General features: G+C 43.5%; 2 protein-coding genes across 2 annotated transcripts; one reads left to right on the top strand and one right to left on the bottom strand.

The window, feature by feature from the left end:
* The first annotated feature begins 531 nt into the window (after positions 1 to 531).
* Positions 532 to 7,068, top strand: ddx39ab (DEAD (Asp-Glu-Ala-Asp) box polypeptide 39Ab). The gene is made up of 10 exons (XM_003443071.4): positions 532 to 687; positions 1,551 to 1,767; positions 2,108 to 2,235; positions 4,545 to 4,821; positions 4,946 to 5,064; positions 5,200 to 5,331; positions 5,488 to 5,597; positions 5,797 to 5,941; positions 6,078 to 6,225; positions 6,559 to 7,068. The coding sequence occupies exons 2-10, from the start codon at positions 1,560 to 1,562 to the stop codon at positions 6,573 to 6,575; spliced, it is 1,284 nt and encodes a 427-aa protein (XP_003443119.1). The 5' UTR covers positions 532 to 687; positions 1,551 to 1,559; the 3' UTR covers positions 6,576 to 7,068.
* si:ch211-106h11.3 (protein CYR61) lies at positions 6,959 to 16,498 on the bottom strand. The gene is made up of 5 exons (XM_003443166.4): positions 15,993 to 16,498; positions 14,480 to 14,693; positions 13,366 to 13,809; positions 12,721 to 12,899; positions 6,959 to 10,051 (listed from the first exon to the last, which is right to left on the bottom strand). The coding sequence occupies exons 1-5, from the start codon at positions 16,041 to 16,043 to the stop codon at positions 9,746 to 9,748; spliced, it is 1,194 nt and encodes a 397-aa protein (XP_003443214.1). The 5' UTR covers positions 16,044 to 16,498; the 3' UTR covers positions 6,959 to 9,745.
* Positions 16,499 to 17,302: the final 804 nt, after the last annotated feature.

Below are 17,302 nucleotides of genomic sequence, written 5' to 3' on the forward strand. Positions count from 1 at the left end.
TTTAATAAAAGGTTATAAGCGTTAATGATGCTTCAACGACGTTAATGCTGGACCACACTGTGTCCATTGTGACCACTAGAGGGCACTAAAGCCTTTTAATTCTCAGTGTTTAATGTTTCCAGAATTAAAGCTTGATTTAGACTTGTGCAAGGAAACGTAGAAATCACAGTTACATATACTTTTATTGATGGAGTCCGAATTTCTTCACACTGTTAATATCACATCCTGGAGAGGAGTTTTGCCTCGCGCGACTTAAATTTCTACATTTCATACAATTTTAACGATTTCTGTGAAACAAAAACAAACAAAATTGAACCAATCTGAATCAATTCCAGGAAGCTGTTTTATATTTAAGGTCACAGGCCTGCATTATCATACGCAAACACATCACGGTTAATTTTATACTTATATTGCAGCAAAACGTGACTGTATTGATTTATTTCCCATGTCCCTCCCGAGCTCCCCTACGGAGAGCAGCTACAACCGTGTCCCGCTTTTTTCAACTGCGACGGACTGCGGCACACTTTCTGTCCAATCACAGGCTGCTTTTCACAGAGGTCGCCTAAACGGGCCAATGATATCGACCCGCTTTAGCCGAGGCGGAACTTCCGGTTGGTGGTATAAACCAACTGAGGCCTCTCCATGCGGTTGTGATCTATCGGGGCAGTCGAAGCTAACACTGAAACGGTAGGAATTCTTGAACTACTTCATTGTCCCGCTTGGGCGGCTTTCCGCGTCTCGTTTCACCCACAGAAGCTTGTAAATTATATTTATTTAATTTGGGCTGAAGTAGTGTTTGCTATCGCTAAAAATAACCTTTCGTTGTTTGTTTCAGGGGGCGGTGTTACTTAGCGTTTTGTAGCCTAGCATTTGATAGCCTAGCAAAGCAATCGCCACTTAGATTTCCGTATTTACACGAAATATGCCGCCTTTTTGTCGTTCATATAACACTCCCGTTACAGTTACGAAAAGATCGCCTGCCTATGCTGTTGGGAATATTTAGTTGGTCGTAGCGGATCAGTTGTTGTCGTGTAGAGGATTAGCTTGCCACGTTAGCAATGGTTATGCAACACAATGGCTTTCTAGTGTTGTATGCGCTTAGAAGCTAACCGGTTTGGTCTATTTGACATCGTCGGTTACGGTTTTGACCTTGTTTGTTATATTGAGTGTACGTGGTCGTAGAGAATAGTTTCTGTTTACAAAACACTACAGCGTATTCATATTTAGGCCCGCTTTGTTGCGTTTTCTTAATTGCTTAGCATTTCTTAATCACAGGCTTACTCTTTAAAATGGAGTTCGAGTTATACACAATAAAGCTAATGTTTGGAGTCACGTTTATCACCAACCACGATTTTCATAGTTGCACAAAGTCAAAAACGCCTTGTAATGATAGAATAAAAAACGACTTTTTAAATGTATTAAAATATGTCCAACAAGTGGGCTCGAATAAGAACCTCGCTTCATATAATCTAAGCAAAGCGCGCCTTCTCTTACAGACACAGATGAAAGATAGTGATCATTAATACTCAGCTGTATTTTCTTTGTTCCAGACAAATACAATGGCTGAGAATGACGTTGACAACGAGCTCCTTGATTATGAAGAGGATGAGGAGCCTCAAGGAGCCCCCGAGAGTGCAACCCCAGCAGGCAAGAAGGAGGTGAAAGGTTCCTATGTTTCCATCCACAGCTCTGGCTTCAGGGATTTTCTTCTGAAGCCGGAGCTTCTCCGGGCCATCATTGACTGTGGTTTTGAGCATCCATCTGAAGGTGAGACGCATTCAACTGTTCTGGTACCTTTTGTTAAATGGGACTAGCGGGGAACTGGCAATGGAGTTTGTTTATGGCATACTCTTACACTACACTGGTAGCACCAGTCAGAAGTTGTAAGTCTGCATATTTTTAAACAGTGCTCACCTTATCTTGCTTACCTACATTAAGAGTTTTTGAGTAGCTTGACTTGCTTTGTGTGTCTAAAAAAAATGCACCACTCCCAGCAGGACTGCCACTCCTCTTGTGCTCTTTATAGCAACTCAAAGTAATTGATTTGCAGGTAATAATAAGACTGTACTTAACATTAATATTTGTGTTGTGTCGTTTAAAAACACAGTGCAGCATGAATGCATCCCACAAGCTATCCTGGGCATGGACATTCTGTGCCAAGCCAAATCTGGTATGGGCAAGACGGCTGTGTTTGTGTTGGCGACCCTGCAACAGATCGAACCCGTTGACGGACAGGTTAGTATGTGTGTTTAACATGCTTTGACTGTGTAGTAAATTAATTGTTTACATGGGTTGGGTTCAATAAAAGAAACAAAGAAGTGCCTTCAATGTTGAGCTTTTCATTTATTGGCTATGAATGTTATTAGTCTGGTAATTAATGAACAAGCCAATAAAGGCTGATAGAGGTCCAAATGTTTTTGTTGTTTTGTTTTTTAACTTAGCTGAAGTCAGAGCCAGCTGTGAGACAGCACAAACAAGATTGATCAAAATCAGTCTTAGTCAAAGCTAGGGAATGCCAACAGAATCAATACCCATGGTACCATTTTGATACCAGGATTTTTGAGATGTAGTAGTGCTCGTCTTTCTTTGCTACCACAGTCAGCTTATGCAAGGAGGCAGAAATTCTTCCAAAACTGAAGGAGGCAGGATGTGGTTACAGGTATTCTATTGTCCTTATAAGAACCAGAAAAATTGAAAGCTACAGCTTAAAGAACAGGTGAAAGATGGAAACTTGTGCCTAACTGCCACAAACCTCTGCTCCGTCTCTTTTGTAAGAAAGGCAGAGTCTGCTGTGAACCTGCTTTGCATTCAGGTGGCTGCAAAATCTGAGATAATTGATTAGCAAGAGGCGATATGCAAACAATGTTTGGATTTCCAATTTAGCAAGGCACCTGAAAGACAGGTATCCAGAGCTATTCATAAAGTTCAAGTTGAGGAAGTTTAAGTTAACAATGACAACATCCAAAGTTTTGTCCTACTTATCCAGAATCACAGATTACTGCTTTTTTTGTTTGAGACTCTCCATTGTAAAATAACCTTGAAATGTTTGTGCTCACTTAATATAACTGTAACACGAGTTACAGTCACTGCTAGTAAGACTAATGGGCTACTCGGCAGCCATCCTACCATTTCAGTCTGCGTCTTGTCAGTAAAATAATGTCAACATTTAAATACATGATCAGAATTCTAAAACGTTTTAGTAACAGTTTAAGTACCTGGCATCAGCCAGTCATTTTGTTTCGCTATCCAGCTGTGTGATTCTACTGGTATTGGTACAAACTAATGAATTTCTGGGATCATGATGTTCCTTATTAAAATGCAAACAACAGATTTCATAGGTGACTTATAACCAGCAGATTTCTTTGTTGGGAGATGCAGTTTTGAGGACAACAATAAAATGTTTAAACTGTGTACCATATTGTAAGTGCAAAACAAGGAACGCACTATTGTAAAAAGCATTCTGTGTAGTGCTGTCACAAATTGATTCATAATAACTTTCAAAACTACTGGAATATGTTTTAGTATCAGCAGCGACGGGTAAATCGTTGGAAATCCAGCTTTGCATTCTGTGCCACTTAAGGAAGCAGGGAGTCGCATTCAGTTATGGGAAGTGAATAAAATTTAGTTTTGTTTTTTTGTTTGTTTAAATTTTGTTACTTTTTATTCAGTTGTGTTATTAAATTTGACAGGCCTAGAGTGCTTGGTGTTCACTGGGTTTTTCATTTCAGATTTAAGTAGATTACGTATTCACTTTCAGTGTCACACTTCCCGCCCATCTCATCTGCACAGTGCACCTCGACCCTGCTTTTATTAAAAATAGATTCAGCTTGTATTTTTAGTGCTGCAGAGCAGAGAGTTGCTTCTGCGACACTTCTGCCACGTGGTAGTGCAACATCATCTGAAGTGTGATGCCTGAATTATGCTTTAGCGGGAAATCTACGGCGTAAGAAGCAACGCTGCACCAAAACCTTCCACATAACCTCATAAGAGAAATGTTACTACATGTTGGGTTGTCTGCGTTACGTGTAGGGTTAAGAGGGGTTTCCAGTTAATATGTAAATTTTCTGTTAAAGCATAATTCAGGCATACGGGTCGATTAGCTTCGGTGTTCATGTCGGTGCTGGAACGCAGCGCAGCCGATCCTGGTGGAATTCGGGGATTTGAGAGGATAGATGCACTGAAGTTAGTTATGTAACATATCATCAGTTTATTCGATTATAAGCGATATTTTCATGTTGTGCTTGTTGTTATGTAGAAATTCTACACCAAAGAGTTGATAGATGGCTGAGTTCTGGCTTATAGAGTTGTAGAACTTCAAGTCTAAGGGGTTGTAGCTACAGTGGACTTCCACAGTGGCAGTGTGGGATGTAATTTTCTTCCAAGGACAGATGCTTCAATGATCATAAAATACTAAAAATGTAACATGAACATTAAATGCATCTTGTCGTTTGTAATGTAAAACTGTTAATTTTAAACAAATTATTCTGCCTACCTTTGACTTTTTGATAGATTTTTGGATTTAATCTGCGTTTCCTTGTCTCCAGGTGTCTGTATTAGTCATGTGTCACACACGAGAGCTGGCCTTCCAGATCAGCAAAGAGTACGAGCGTTTCTCCAAGTACATGCCCACCATAAAAGCAGCAGTATTCTTTGGTGGCCTGCCTATCAAGAAAGACGAGGACGTCCTGAAGAAGAACTGCCCTCACATCGTTGTCGGAACTCCCGGCCGTATCCTCGCCCTGATCCGGAACAAGACGCTCAGTCTGAAGAATGTCAAGCATTTTGTCCTGGATGAGTGTGACAAAATGCTGGAGCAGCTAGGTGACTTTTCTTTGTTTTTGTCTTCCCAGTTTTCACCAAGTCAGCAGTAAAACTGCAGTATTCAGTCAGAATCTTACCTTAGTCACTTTTTCACTCTTTACCTTTTTCTTTCTTCACGTGGCAGACATGAGGCGTGACGTTCAGGACATCTTCCGGATCACACCGCATGAGAAGCAGGTCATGATGTTCAGTGCAACACTGAGTAAGGAAATCCGACCAGTGTGCCGCAAGTTCATGCAAGATGTAAGTAAGCAGCGGAGGGCTGCTTCACTTCTGAATGTCTGTTCTTTTTTTATGAGACAGCGAATCTCCACCACTTTCGGTCTGTACTGAAAACTGCTGCACTGAAGTTTTACTTACCTGCTATGTCATGTACAGCCCATGGAGGTGTTTGTGGATGACGAGACCAAACTTACACTCCACGGCCTGCAACAGTACTACTGCAAGCTGAAGGACAGCGAGAAAAACCGCAAGCTATTTGACCTGCTTGATGTGTTGGAGTTCAATCAGGTGAGTGAACATGCATCTTTACATTGTTGCAAGCAAATATTTGTATTCAAAATGTCCCAAATACTCATTGAAAGTTCTAATAGAAATGGCATCAGAGGTCTAACTTGGTGTTTCCTGTTGGTGACCTGCGTGTTAATGCCTGTGTGTTGCCTCTAGGTGGTGATCTTCGTCAAGTCAGTTCAGCGCTGCGTCGCTCTGTCCCAGCTGCTGGTGGAGCAAAATTTCCCTGCCATTGCCATCCACAGGGGAATGGTTCAGGAGGAAAGGTGACTTATAAACTCTCAACTCGTAAACATGCTCTGCTGAGCTTCAAATGTGTCATGTATTTGCGAGAGCAGGAGGCCTCATCCTTCAACTCAACGCATTACTGTCTTCAAAGAGTGCTTCAGATCAGCGAATGTCTGCAGCAGCTGTGTTGATAATCCTCTTGCTGGTTCTGTCCTTCCCCTTCTTACCCTCTCTCAGGCTGTCTCGCTATCAGCAATTCAAAGACTTCCAGCGGCGGATCCTGGTGGCCACCAACCTTTTTGGCCGAGGGATGGACATTGAGCGAGTGAATATCGTCTTCAACTACGACATGCCAGAAGATTCTGACACCTATTTGCACAGGGTGAGAAATGCATTTCTGAGCCCCTCTCCTTTTTCATATGCTGGAAAGTTGGCTGTCTTATTTGCTCACCATGTGAATGCTCGTGGTAGTCCATGTTGCAGTTTGGACTTACTCTTACCTTCTCTGCGCCCCTCAGGTTGCCCGTGCTGGTAGGTTTGGGACCAAAGGCCTGGCTATAACCTTTGTGTCAGACGAGACTGATGCCAAGACTCTGAACGATGTGCAGGACCGCTTTGAAGTCAATGTGGCCGAGCTGCCAGATGAGATTGACATCTCATCTTACAGTAAGTGTTTTTCTTATTTCTGAATGCCTCATTAAAAGCATACGGGTGTCTTTAATAACATTAGAACCACTGTGATCTGTGGATTAAAGAGTTTTTCAGCACTTTATTATTAAATCATAGCGTTAATGCTGAAGCGTTCCCCACAGAAAATTGTGGTAAACCTTTACTCAGCAACAAGACGCAACAGTTGGTGCCGTCAGTTTAACTGAAGCGCTCCTCAAATCCTTCACATATTTAACCTGTTGCTGAAACGTCGGTATGCTCAGCTGTTGCTCATCGTTCTGATATTTTACATGCTCAACTCGTCTCTCCTCTTCCTCTCTCCCTCTGTAGTCGAGCAGTCCAGATGAGTCCTCCGGCCAAACGGCAGTCTGCTCTTCGTGGATCTCGTCTTGTATTTGGAAGTAGACGTACTTCACTGTTGATTTGGATGCTCTGCATTTCCTATGTTCACCAAACATTTATTTTTATTGTCAGTTTTTAGGGGGGTTTGGTTTTAATTTGTCTTTGTTTTGCTTAATGGAATTAAAACTTTTTATAAAATGTCATTTTACTGTTGTGGTCACTTATGAGGATGCGGTCTCTGCTCAGTTTTCATTGGTTTCATTTTCAGCAGAGACAGAGCTTCAGGGAAACCTTCAGAGGAACATGTGATAGGAGTCTGTGCTTTTTCTTTATGTCCAAGCAAGATTTGTATAGATGTTGTTTTCCTTCCCAGTACAAAAAAAGTGGCTGTTTGGATGGTAATCAAAAAGTTGTGAAGACACAAATTAGGCTCAAAAGGCAGCTCTTTCTATGAATTTTTAACTGAATATTCTCCAATAAATGAAGTCACCACATGAACTGGTAGTGATGAATTTGCAGATTTTGACAAGGCAAAACATGTCACTGTTTAACTGTATTTCTTGGTATTTTGTTTTAAATATTAAAAATCAAAAAGTGTTAAACAAGTGGAAATCTGCTTAGATGATTTAGCAACAATTCAATATTGGATAAACATCACTGTGCGGAGTCATGCAATTTTTATTGCTGCACAGTTGATCTCTTAAGTGCAGTTGGGCAGACCCCAATTTATTTTCCCATTAAGGTAACTTTTCTTTAGTGCTAATTAGTGACTGGTGTACATGTGTGACTGCATGAAATGCCTGCTAAATGTTAACATAGTATGGATTGTTGCAGGGCTGCTAGCATAGCTGTGAAATTGCAGATATTCTTGGCTGCTCCCTTATTCCCCAAGGGGGCGCCACAGCAGCTGGATATGTATGTTTGATCTGGCTCAATTTAAACCTTGTGCATTTATCTGCATGTTAGGTGGATGTGTTGAGCGCTACACCATAGAGTTGCTGTATAATTTGCCCTACATGATTAAAAAGAAACCCTCTAGTTTAAATGTTCAACAGTGATTGTCAGAGAAATTTATTCAAGGAAAAAAAAAAAGCAAAACGATGATGAACTCATTCCAGCTCTTAAAGTCAACTGTCTGTAAACTAACCAGATTCCAAGAAGAGTTAATCATGAGGAACACTTTTTTTTTTTAAAGCATAAGATCTTAAGCATGACCCATTACAGAAAATTACAGACTTATTAATGTACACTACTAGTTATACAGTCATCATGCTTTCAAAATTGGCACTTAATGCTCATAAAAGATCTGAACCCTGCCTCGTCCAGTGCTAAACTATACATGGACTACTTCAGTATAATGATTGGCCCTTATACAGCAGATAGAACTACAAAGGTAACAATGTGTCTGTACATAGCTGCACTATAGTTTCCCTCAATAAAACTAAAGATACAATATCAAAACCACAGCATCTTCATGGGCAAAATAGCAATGGAAAACACAAAAGACACTTCTTAGCAAATTTAAAGTTTAAAAAGAACCCCTGATAAGGTTTTGGGGCAGCAGATGTTTTGTAGTTGAGATGGTAGGGGGGAAAACGATTCACCTCAGGGCAAAAATGTGTAATTTATGGCACAAACGACTAAAGTACATTGGTGCTTCCACTGAGATGAAGTTACCACTGCATACAGTAATTTTAAAAAAAGGCAGTTTGTGATTTTAACTCATCTGTATGATCAAGGTTGCTGTAAGGTGCTCAAACGTCAACCCAAACACCAAGTCGGGTGGATAATCATAATAAAGGGCTAAGCCATCCATAACGTACAACCTGAAGATAGACTTGACAGTATTAGTGTCCTTAGAGGTAGGCTCCTGCTGACATGCAGCTGTAGACCTCAACCCCCGGAAAAAAGAAAAAAAATACATAAAGCTCTTCTCACAGTCGTGTGAAACGACTGAACAGCTTTTCAACAGCATTTCTCAGAAACAGGACGCACTTTAACACGAAGAGGCTGCTCAGTTACGAGACAGATTAGACGACAGAGCAGTTCCACCTTCAAATCACAAATAACACATTTACCGTGGCACACGCAGCTTTCCAAATTTCATTTATAAAACAAACCAGAGAGTGGACGATTGTCTCCTACTGCCATCATGAGCCAGGATTGTACCTGGCGCAAAATTAGGCGGTCGACTTGTTGGCGACAGAATCCCAGGTGTGTTCTTCTGGTGCTCGCAAAATGTCTCAGTTTCTTGTGAAGGCAAGGTGAGGGGATCAGTCCAGCTGCGTAAACAACTTTTGACATGTTTTCCCACTAATGCCTCCAACCACCAAGTTCAACTCCAACTTGAACCATTGTATATACCTAATCTCCTCCTTTATCATTCGTTGCTTGTCATTAGATATGGCTTTCTGACCACCTCTGACCCCGGGGTCAAGTCCTGGCAGTTCCTTACCCTCTCTTGGGTCTCAGCAGTTTTGTCCATCTGATATTGTTGTTCTGCCACATAGATGCTCCAAGAATAGCAGCGCCACCTTTCCCGGTGGCAGGCCGCTGTGTCATGTCTGTCTCAACAATAAATACCAGAGAATAAATACCATAAAATGACCCAAACCACATTCCCGTCAAAACATCCGAAACGAACTTCCATCTTCTACCAACGCCATTCTATCCTCATTTAGTCTACCAGTTGTCATATACTGGAGTGCGCAGACGTGATTCCAGCTGGTTTGTCAAATCCACACCGTGAATCCATCGGCAAAGGAAAATGAGTAACACGCACACACAGAAAGAGATCATGCATGTCTGTGTTTCTCAGCTGTTCCCAAACACAGTTCTAGGGAACTTTTGAAGCTGGGCACCAACATGGTGGTGCTTACACCCATGTTTTACACAAAGATTTATTCACAGTTTAAAGTCTGGAAAGTCCAGAAACAGCTTTTTATCTACACTAAAGCAGGGCCTGGTCACTTTTGCGGTTTCCACATTGTGAGGTACGCCCAGTCCGAGCCACATTCCTCTTTTCCGCATTCATCCTCAAATGTTTCGGTGTGTGCTCCGCTCATGGATCCACTAAGGACAGCTACTCTATAATAGGTACTGCTGGGGCGGGGGTGAGATGGGGGAGTTAATGTCTGTTTTTATGAAGGAATGTAGGTTTGGCAGGGTAACGCCGCTAGTCCTTGAATTTGTGCGTGTCCCCATAGAGCCACAGCTGTGGGGGCATTAAGGCCTCATTGAGATGGTTGCACTCGTCGCTGCACTTGCACGACTGGATGAACATCACGGACCTGCTGAAGCGTTCGCCGTCAGAGCAAGCAAAGGTCACGTTAGCTGTGCGGGTGCGACGTGGCGAGCAGCAGCGGCCGTCCCTGCATACTCCACAGTAGTTGGGCCGATACAGGCGAGTGCTCCTACAGCCGGCATACGACAGACGATGTGGCTCTGGGGCCTTATGGGTGCGAGAGCACTTCCTTCCTTTCTGTGGACGGAGAAAGAAGAAAGAAGCAATTCAGTTTTTCCAGTGAAAAGGCTTCACCGGGTGTCTACAGCCGTGCACGCAGGGCTGTGAGGCTGTACTGTTCACCATCCTGCTTTAGCCTGTCACAAGGGGAATGTTTTCCAGTGAAAAGTAAATGAACTGATGTTGATGGCACTGAAATAAAGTAGTGCCCAAATTTTAAACTTGATGTTGATCCTGCTATAATGTCACCAAAAAGATTATAATCACAGACTGTATATAAAAGGTGGACATGTATATAAACGATAGCAGTTAGCAAACAGAGCAAGAGGGTTCCTGGTTCAAACCCCAGTCTGCATGTTGTCTCTGTGCATCTTCACCGTCCAGGTGCAATTGCTCCAAAAATTGGCCACAGATGTGAGGAAGATAAAGTAGATAGAACATAAGCTTTTTTTAAGCACGTCTCAGTGCAATCCTAACATTTTCCACAGCTGTTCAATCACATCTCCCCCAAAAACACTTCCTTTGTTTTGTTTTGTACTTTTGCAGCATTTTTCTATGTTCTTGGTGTTTTCTTAAGTTGCACTGCATTTGACCTCTCAGGGCAACTGTACACTTGATCTCTGAGCTCCCTAAACACTTTCTTGCTGAATTTTTGGTCTTAATTACCAACTTGAGGTCTTATCGTTTTATAAATTATGATCAAAATAGCTAATAAAGAATGGTATGCTTCATTGTGGGCCTACCTTGTGATTGTCAAGTGGTTATTGTGTGAGCATGCAGTGTTTTTAGTCAGACCCTCCAATCACTAATTAATGACTAATAGAGTGATGTTCACCTTTTATATACAGTCTATGATTCTAATTTACCCTGAATGTGTACCAAACCTTACAGCAATCCAATCCAATGTTTTATCCAGAACTAAAAGAAAAACCTCATATTTCGCATGTCAGGAATAGTCAGGGGAACCTCTGGGGAACATGAATAACCGCATAAATTCACCTTACACACTACCTTTACTAGGTCTAAAGGTTGTCGGGATATTTAGAGAATTTGACTCTCTGGGTGAGCCATAAAATCTGCTAAGTGTTTCTTTGGCACAGGAGGCATGGGTGTGGTGTGTAGCCAGTTTAAAACTGTGCTTTATGGCTTCACATTTGCTTGGTGTACCACAGAGCAGCATCAAGCAACTTGTTATTCATCGCTCATGACGTGAAAAACAAAGTTAATGCTGTTAAGTGCGGAGACGGGCTGAAGCGAAATAAAAGGTCAGAACAGCAGATGAGCGCCGGAGAGAATAGCGTGCCAGAGATAGTTAAGGATTGACACTTGTTCCCATTAACACCCACAGCAGCTCTGCAAACACTGGGAGAGCTCAGAGAAACAGGTGCACAACAAGCCAATCAGCTTCATGAGTGGCTCGAGGCAGGGGGCAAAATGTTTCTGAGAGTGTTTTGTTTGAAATGTGAGAGAGCAACAGAGTGGGCGAAGTGCTCTTTAAATCACACAGCATAGTGCAGCTGTCGGCCGCGGTGTCACGTCAGTGAAGGAGACAGAGTTATTCCTCTGTCGCAGCAGCAAAAAGTTCTCCAATTCACACTTATGTAGTCAAAGTTCAAACTTGAACATGAAGCCAGTAAAAAGTGCAGCATTTTTGGTTTCTTTTACTTTGTATTTGTATAAAGAAACTGCTCTATGGGGTTTTTACACAGTTCGCTCACCTTTCCAGTCATTTCCATCTTAAATTCTGTGTTTACAATTAAAAGCCCCTGTTTTTCATATTAATACGAGAGTTAAAGTGTCTGACCTGTAGCAAAATGTTTAAAGTTGTGCCTTTTACTTTTTAGTAGTCATATTTAGTAGTAATTTAGTAGTAATTAAGCAAAATAGGCTTATTATATTTGGATAGATCAAAGTGATGACGACATGAGCTGTACCATGTACAGGATGGGGCCGTTACCAATTACTTTTTTATTATAAGTTATACGTTCCTAATGTCCTCTAATGACTCCAAAGTGTTGGTAATTAAGTATGTTGGCTGGTGCTCTGCATCTTCAGAGGTTGTGATGAAGCTACAGGATGTGTTGTAGACTACTTCTTGGCGTTGAGCACTTGCCATTTAACCAGGTGAGGCTTGCTGATCTCAGCCCTGTTGAAATTTTAGTTTTACAATTCGGTTCCAGTAAAGCAGGATTTCATTAGAGCGTTTTATGATCTTTAAACTGAGCCAGGCTGTTCTCTCTAGTTTCATTCTAGTTTTCATATTTACTGTATGAAGACATTTACTGTATTGAGAGTGTTGTGTTGTCAATCATCACAACCAGCCGTCTGGCAGGATATGTGAAATGGTATTTTCAAAACGTTCAAACTAATTAGCTACACTTTGACATACTCTGATCTACAACAGAGCTGAAGCCACAGGTCTCGTTCCACTTTGTTTTCATCCCACACAGCAACAGGACTTTGAATAGACAGAATGGATCAGAAAGGGGCTCCAGCAACAGAGGGATTTGAGGGGAGGGGGCTTTATACATGCCATGATATTAATACCAAACTGCCCCTCGAGAGATGCTTCTTTCCTGAATCTTATTTAGTGTGGTGGCTGGAAGTCTGTGGCTGGGGGTCATGAGAAGAAGGTCTGCCTTTATAAGGATCTTTAAAGCATCCAAACACACTCATGCATTCCTCACCTTGACCGGGATGGACATGGAGCTGCAGGGCCGAATGTTGCACAGGCGCGTCTCCTTGATCATCTTACAGTGAGCATTGTCATTTGTAATGCGAGAAGAAACGCCCATCCCACAGCTCCGGGAACACTCGGACCAGGAAGTGGTCTGAACCACGCACTCATCACTTGTCTGCTTCCAGGCTACGAGAGATGAAAGAAAGGACACGTGAGGGAGAGCGATGATGGGAAATATTGAGAGAGAGCCAGAGAGAAGCCAGGTCAGCAGGAGTTAAGCAGGGGGAGTGAAGTGGCTACTGGGAAGTTTGAGGGAAAAGCAGAGGTACACAGATGCACAGCACACTGGCCTTATTCACTGCACAGGCAACACTGACGCACAGAGAGGGTGATTACAGAGCGGGGAAAGCTGGGTGACGGAGGCATGTGCTGTGAGAGAGCAGTGTGTGTGCGAGAGAGCACCTCTGGTGTGCAAGGAGCCAGTGGAAAACAAGCTTCACATAAATGCCAAAACACATGCATGGACGCCGGGGAGACGGCTCACAGCGAGGCCGTTTGTGCATCAGAGGACTGAAGTGAATAAAGCGTAAACAGGACACTTTACTGTGTAGCAGAAACAGGCGCACTCCACAGCAGGTCGCCAGCTCCTCACCTGCCAGGTGCTTGTTTCCACGTGGCTTGCCCCACTTGCGTCCGGCTTCCACCAGTTCGTTGCCAAGGGTATCCTTCTCCTTTTTGTGTTTGTAAGTGTAAAACTTCCGGTAAGGCTTTGGAAAAGCCTTCGGGTAGGGATACATTGGGTAGGGAATGAACGGAGGGTACGGAGGGTAAGCGGGAGGCTGGGGTCGGCGATATACCGGGGGCATGACTGTGGTTCCCTTGTGGCAGTCGATGCTGAGGCAGCACTGGCCGGGCACCTTGACCAGCTGCGGGGCAGGGCAGGAAGGCGACGCCAGGGGCACGTGGCTGGGGCAAAGAGGCACGCACCCTACCGCTCCATCGATGCAAGTGCATTGGTGCTTGCAACCAGCTCGGAAGTTCTCGCCGTTTTGATAAATCCGACCACTGTATTCACAGGAGCGGCCCTCGGCCTTTGCTGAGAGGAAGAGAGAAGACAGGTGAGCTGGTCAGAACGCTTTTAGGAGCACACACTTAGTCTTTAGACATCAAATAGCAAGACTTTTATGTGACTGTGTATTTAATGTGTGTGGTGGACAGATAAAAGGAGAGAGGGGACAGACGCACCATCTCCACATTTAAGAAGCAAACACTATTCTTAGACCAGAAAGGGAACGTTGACTTGTTTACAACGTCCTTTCCCTTAATACTCTGAGTGGGACTCCCCACACAACACCCCGGATACCCCCGTCCCCCTTTATATAGCAACACCCCCAAATAAACACACATATAAAAATGCCACTGTCTGTGCATGTGTGTTTGTGTGTTTCATGGGCCTGTTTGTGTACACACTGCAGCGCTTATATAAATACCGGGGCTGGCCGGGTTTCAGTCACAGGCTCATGAAGGTGCTCTGTTTTTTGAAACGTGGCACAGGCTTCAAACCTCAAGCCCCTATCAAAGAGAAACCCCAGCCGCCCTGGCTCAGAAGCCAGATTCCCCACCCTGAAGTTACACATTGCCTTACTTCAACCCCCAAAGCTGTGTCTGATCTAAAGCAGGGGTAAAAAAAAATTAAAAAAAAAATCACCACTTCTCAACCCTTTCCACCCCCACCACCCCTGCTCTGCCACCTCTGTGATGCATACCCCTGCAGATGCCATGGGTTCGGCCCACATCATTGCCATAATTGCACTCCAGTCCTTTATGGTGGTCGCAAGGGCGCCCCTCATGGCAGTCTTGGTTTAGCTGGGCAGCGCACACCTTGCAGCAGCCGCATCCGTCTGGGACTGAACTTACCCCTGGGGGGCAAGATGGGGGCACTGCTGGGCACTCGCACACTACTGGACACTCAGCAGTCACCTGCAGGAAGGGACAGAGTAATTTAACCTTTTGCACCAAAAGGAATAAAGAGAAAAATCACACTGGAACCAGGCAGGACAACAGATTGACTCAAGTTACCCAGATCACAGAAACTCCTCAACGTGTATGTATGAGTGTGTGTGTGTGTGTGTGTGTGTGTGTGTGTGTGTGTGTGTGTGTGGCTTAAAACACTGCCTGAATACTCGGCACTGTCCTGAGCCCCACAGGGGTATCTGTAGCCCTCTGTCGCCTTCCGCTTGGCATTCGCCTGGCAAGAGGGGATGAAAGGTACGTTCACTGACCCCCACCTCCCAGCTTCTACATCTTTTGTTTCTGACCCCCTTCTGTGTCCACACACACACAAGCCACTCTCACCACTCCCAGCATTTATTGGGATCACACAGCCTGTGGATCACAGGGAGCTGTCAGTCTGACTGTCCGCAGTCAGATCACCTACAGTGATCCCTTCCTGACTCCGCCGCCACTCTCTTAACCCGGGCCAAATTCTGGTGTGCCAGAACCAGCACTGGCACTGCTTTCACTCAATACTGAGGTTCCTGGGAGGGTTTAAAATTACATTACACAAAGACTGAACAACAACTCGTGAATCGCCGTACATAACATGGTAAGTTAAAGCATCTCCCAGCCAAAAGTCACATAATATTCCTGGAGATATTTATAGAGTTGAACGACTTCATATCGAAGTGTATTTTTATACCCATTGGATAAAATTACTGTGGCATAATTTTAGACCTACAGTTGGATGGAAGCCGGTGTACACATAGTAGGGTTTATTACCTTTACTTGTCAGATAATTTAACTAAACTGTGAAGAGAGTGTAACCAATTACATTTATATAGTTTGCTTATATTTGTCCTTTACTTGAATATGCTTCGGACATTAGTTATAGAACAAATGATGATTTTCACATTATAAAATATATCATAAGATACGAGGCACTGTAATGGAAATAAACTGCCAAACAAATCGTAAAATAACTCAATTGACTTTACATGGGACCTCTTGAAACGCCGCTCAAAACCTCTTATTGCTCCTCAAGCCTCACTTCGGAAACCAGCCAACCAGAAAGCACAGTAGCCGCCGTATTAATAAGCGATGATGATCTTAACAGTGCTGGGAGCCACTGGGCCATTATTATTTTGGCACGCAGCGCTAACAGCAGTATGGAGGGCAGACCCTGACAGCACGAGAGCAGCTCAGATCTGCCGTTACAATACGGGCACGTGAGACCTTAGAGCTCGTGCGTTTGCATGAAGGGAGAACACTTCACGTACTCACCGAAGCGACTGTGGCCACTTGTAAGGCAGCAAATAATAACAGCGTCCCCATGCTGTCAGCGTGCTCACATGGAAGACGGGAGAGTGTTTAAAAACAGCGCTCTGTGTGACAGGAAAAGCCCAAATCCTTCAAGGGAACAATAGCTTTGGTCCACAGCAGTAAAATCCGACTCGCAAAAAATATATATATTTATATATCCTCACACGTCTTCCATCAATCTCTCAAGTTCTCACAGACCAAAAGTTTGAGCCTTGTTTTTATATCGGTCCCGTTCTTTTTATGGCAACCACGCCCACCCCCAGCCCTCCTTTAACCAATTAGGACGCAGGCGCGCGGCCAAGGTTGGAAAAAAAGAAAAACGGGGTGGGAGGGCGTTGGAAGGAGGCGGGGCTTAGAGCGCCAACACAGAACTGGGTTTGGCGGCGGGAGGGGGCGTGGCCAGCCATGAATGCACTCATTCATAAAAATTCAGAATTACTACATTCCAAAGAGGAGCTGGCTCTGTGGTGTTTATTTATTTATGTTCGAGCGAAAATAATATTTTCGATGCTTTAAAGTCCTTTTCACACGCAAGCCTCTGTCCGGCTGCCGCTTTGTGAGGAGTAAAATAAATATACGCAGCTGCTCGTCTGCGCTACATTAATACTGGGAGCAGCCATGGAAAACAGCTAGGAATTTCCTTCTGCCACTTTATAAAAATACTATTAGACAAGAGTTGGGCAGATCAAATGCAAACACATGGAGAACAGAGTGTTCCTAGGAGCTGGGTATACGTGTATAACAGAGTGTGAGGGATGCCCGAAAATCATTGAAATAATCTGTGTAATTCATCAGTTCCCATTTAGACCTCGTGTCTCTCACACACAACCACATGCACCAGCAAGTACCCATAAAAACCAGTTCTGTACCCATGAAAACCAGTTTTCATCAAAGAGTGTTAGTTAGGAGGTGATATGTGCCTGGATAATCTCCGTGTCATCTCGACAGACATACACACAGGAAAACCAGCCATTCTCAGCACCTGAACATCTGGGTAACCCACTCAGGGATTTGCACTGCTGTTGTCTTTAGAAGCACTGCAGACATTTTCCACATTAGTGCATTCTCAGACATGAAACTGTGCACTGGATACACAACTGCATGGAGTAGGTTGCTAGATGAAAGGTGTGAGAGGGGTTTGTTGTTCTCTACAATGATTGTTAAGCAAACCTGTGGTCATTTGCGCCAGCGGGAGAAGAAATTGTCCCCTTACCTCTTTGTGCTAATAGTATAAATATGATACTCAATTATCGATTGATATCTGAAACACC

Source organism: Oreochromis niloticus, linkage group LG4 (assembly GCF_001858045.2).
Source record: "Oreochromis niloticus isolate F11D_XX linkage group LG4, O_niloticus_UMD_NMBU, whole genome shotgun sequence".
Taxonomy (NCBI): Eukaryota; Metazoa; Chordata; class Actinopteri; order Cichliformes; family Cichlidae; genus Oreochromis; species Oreochromis niloticus.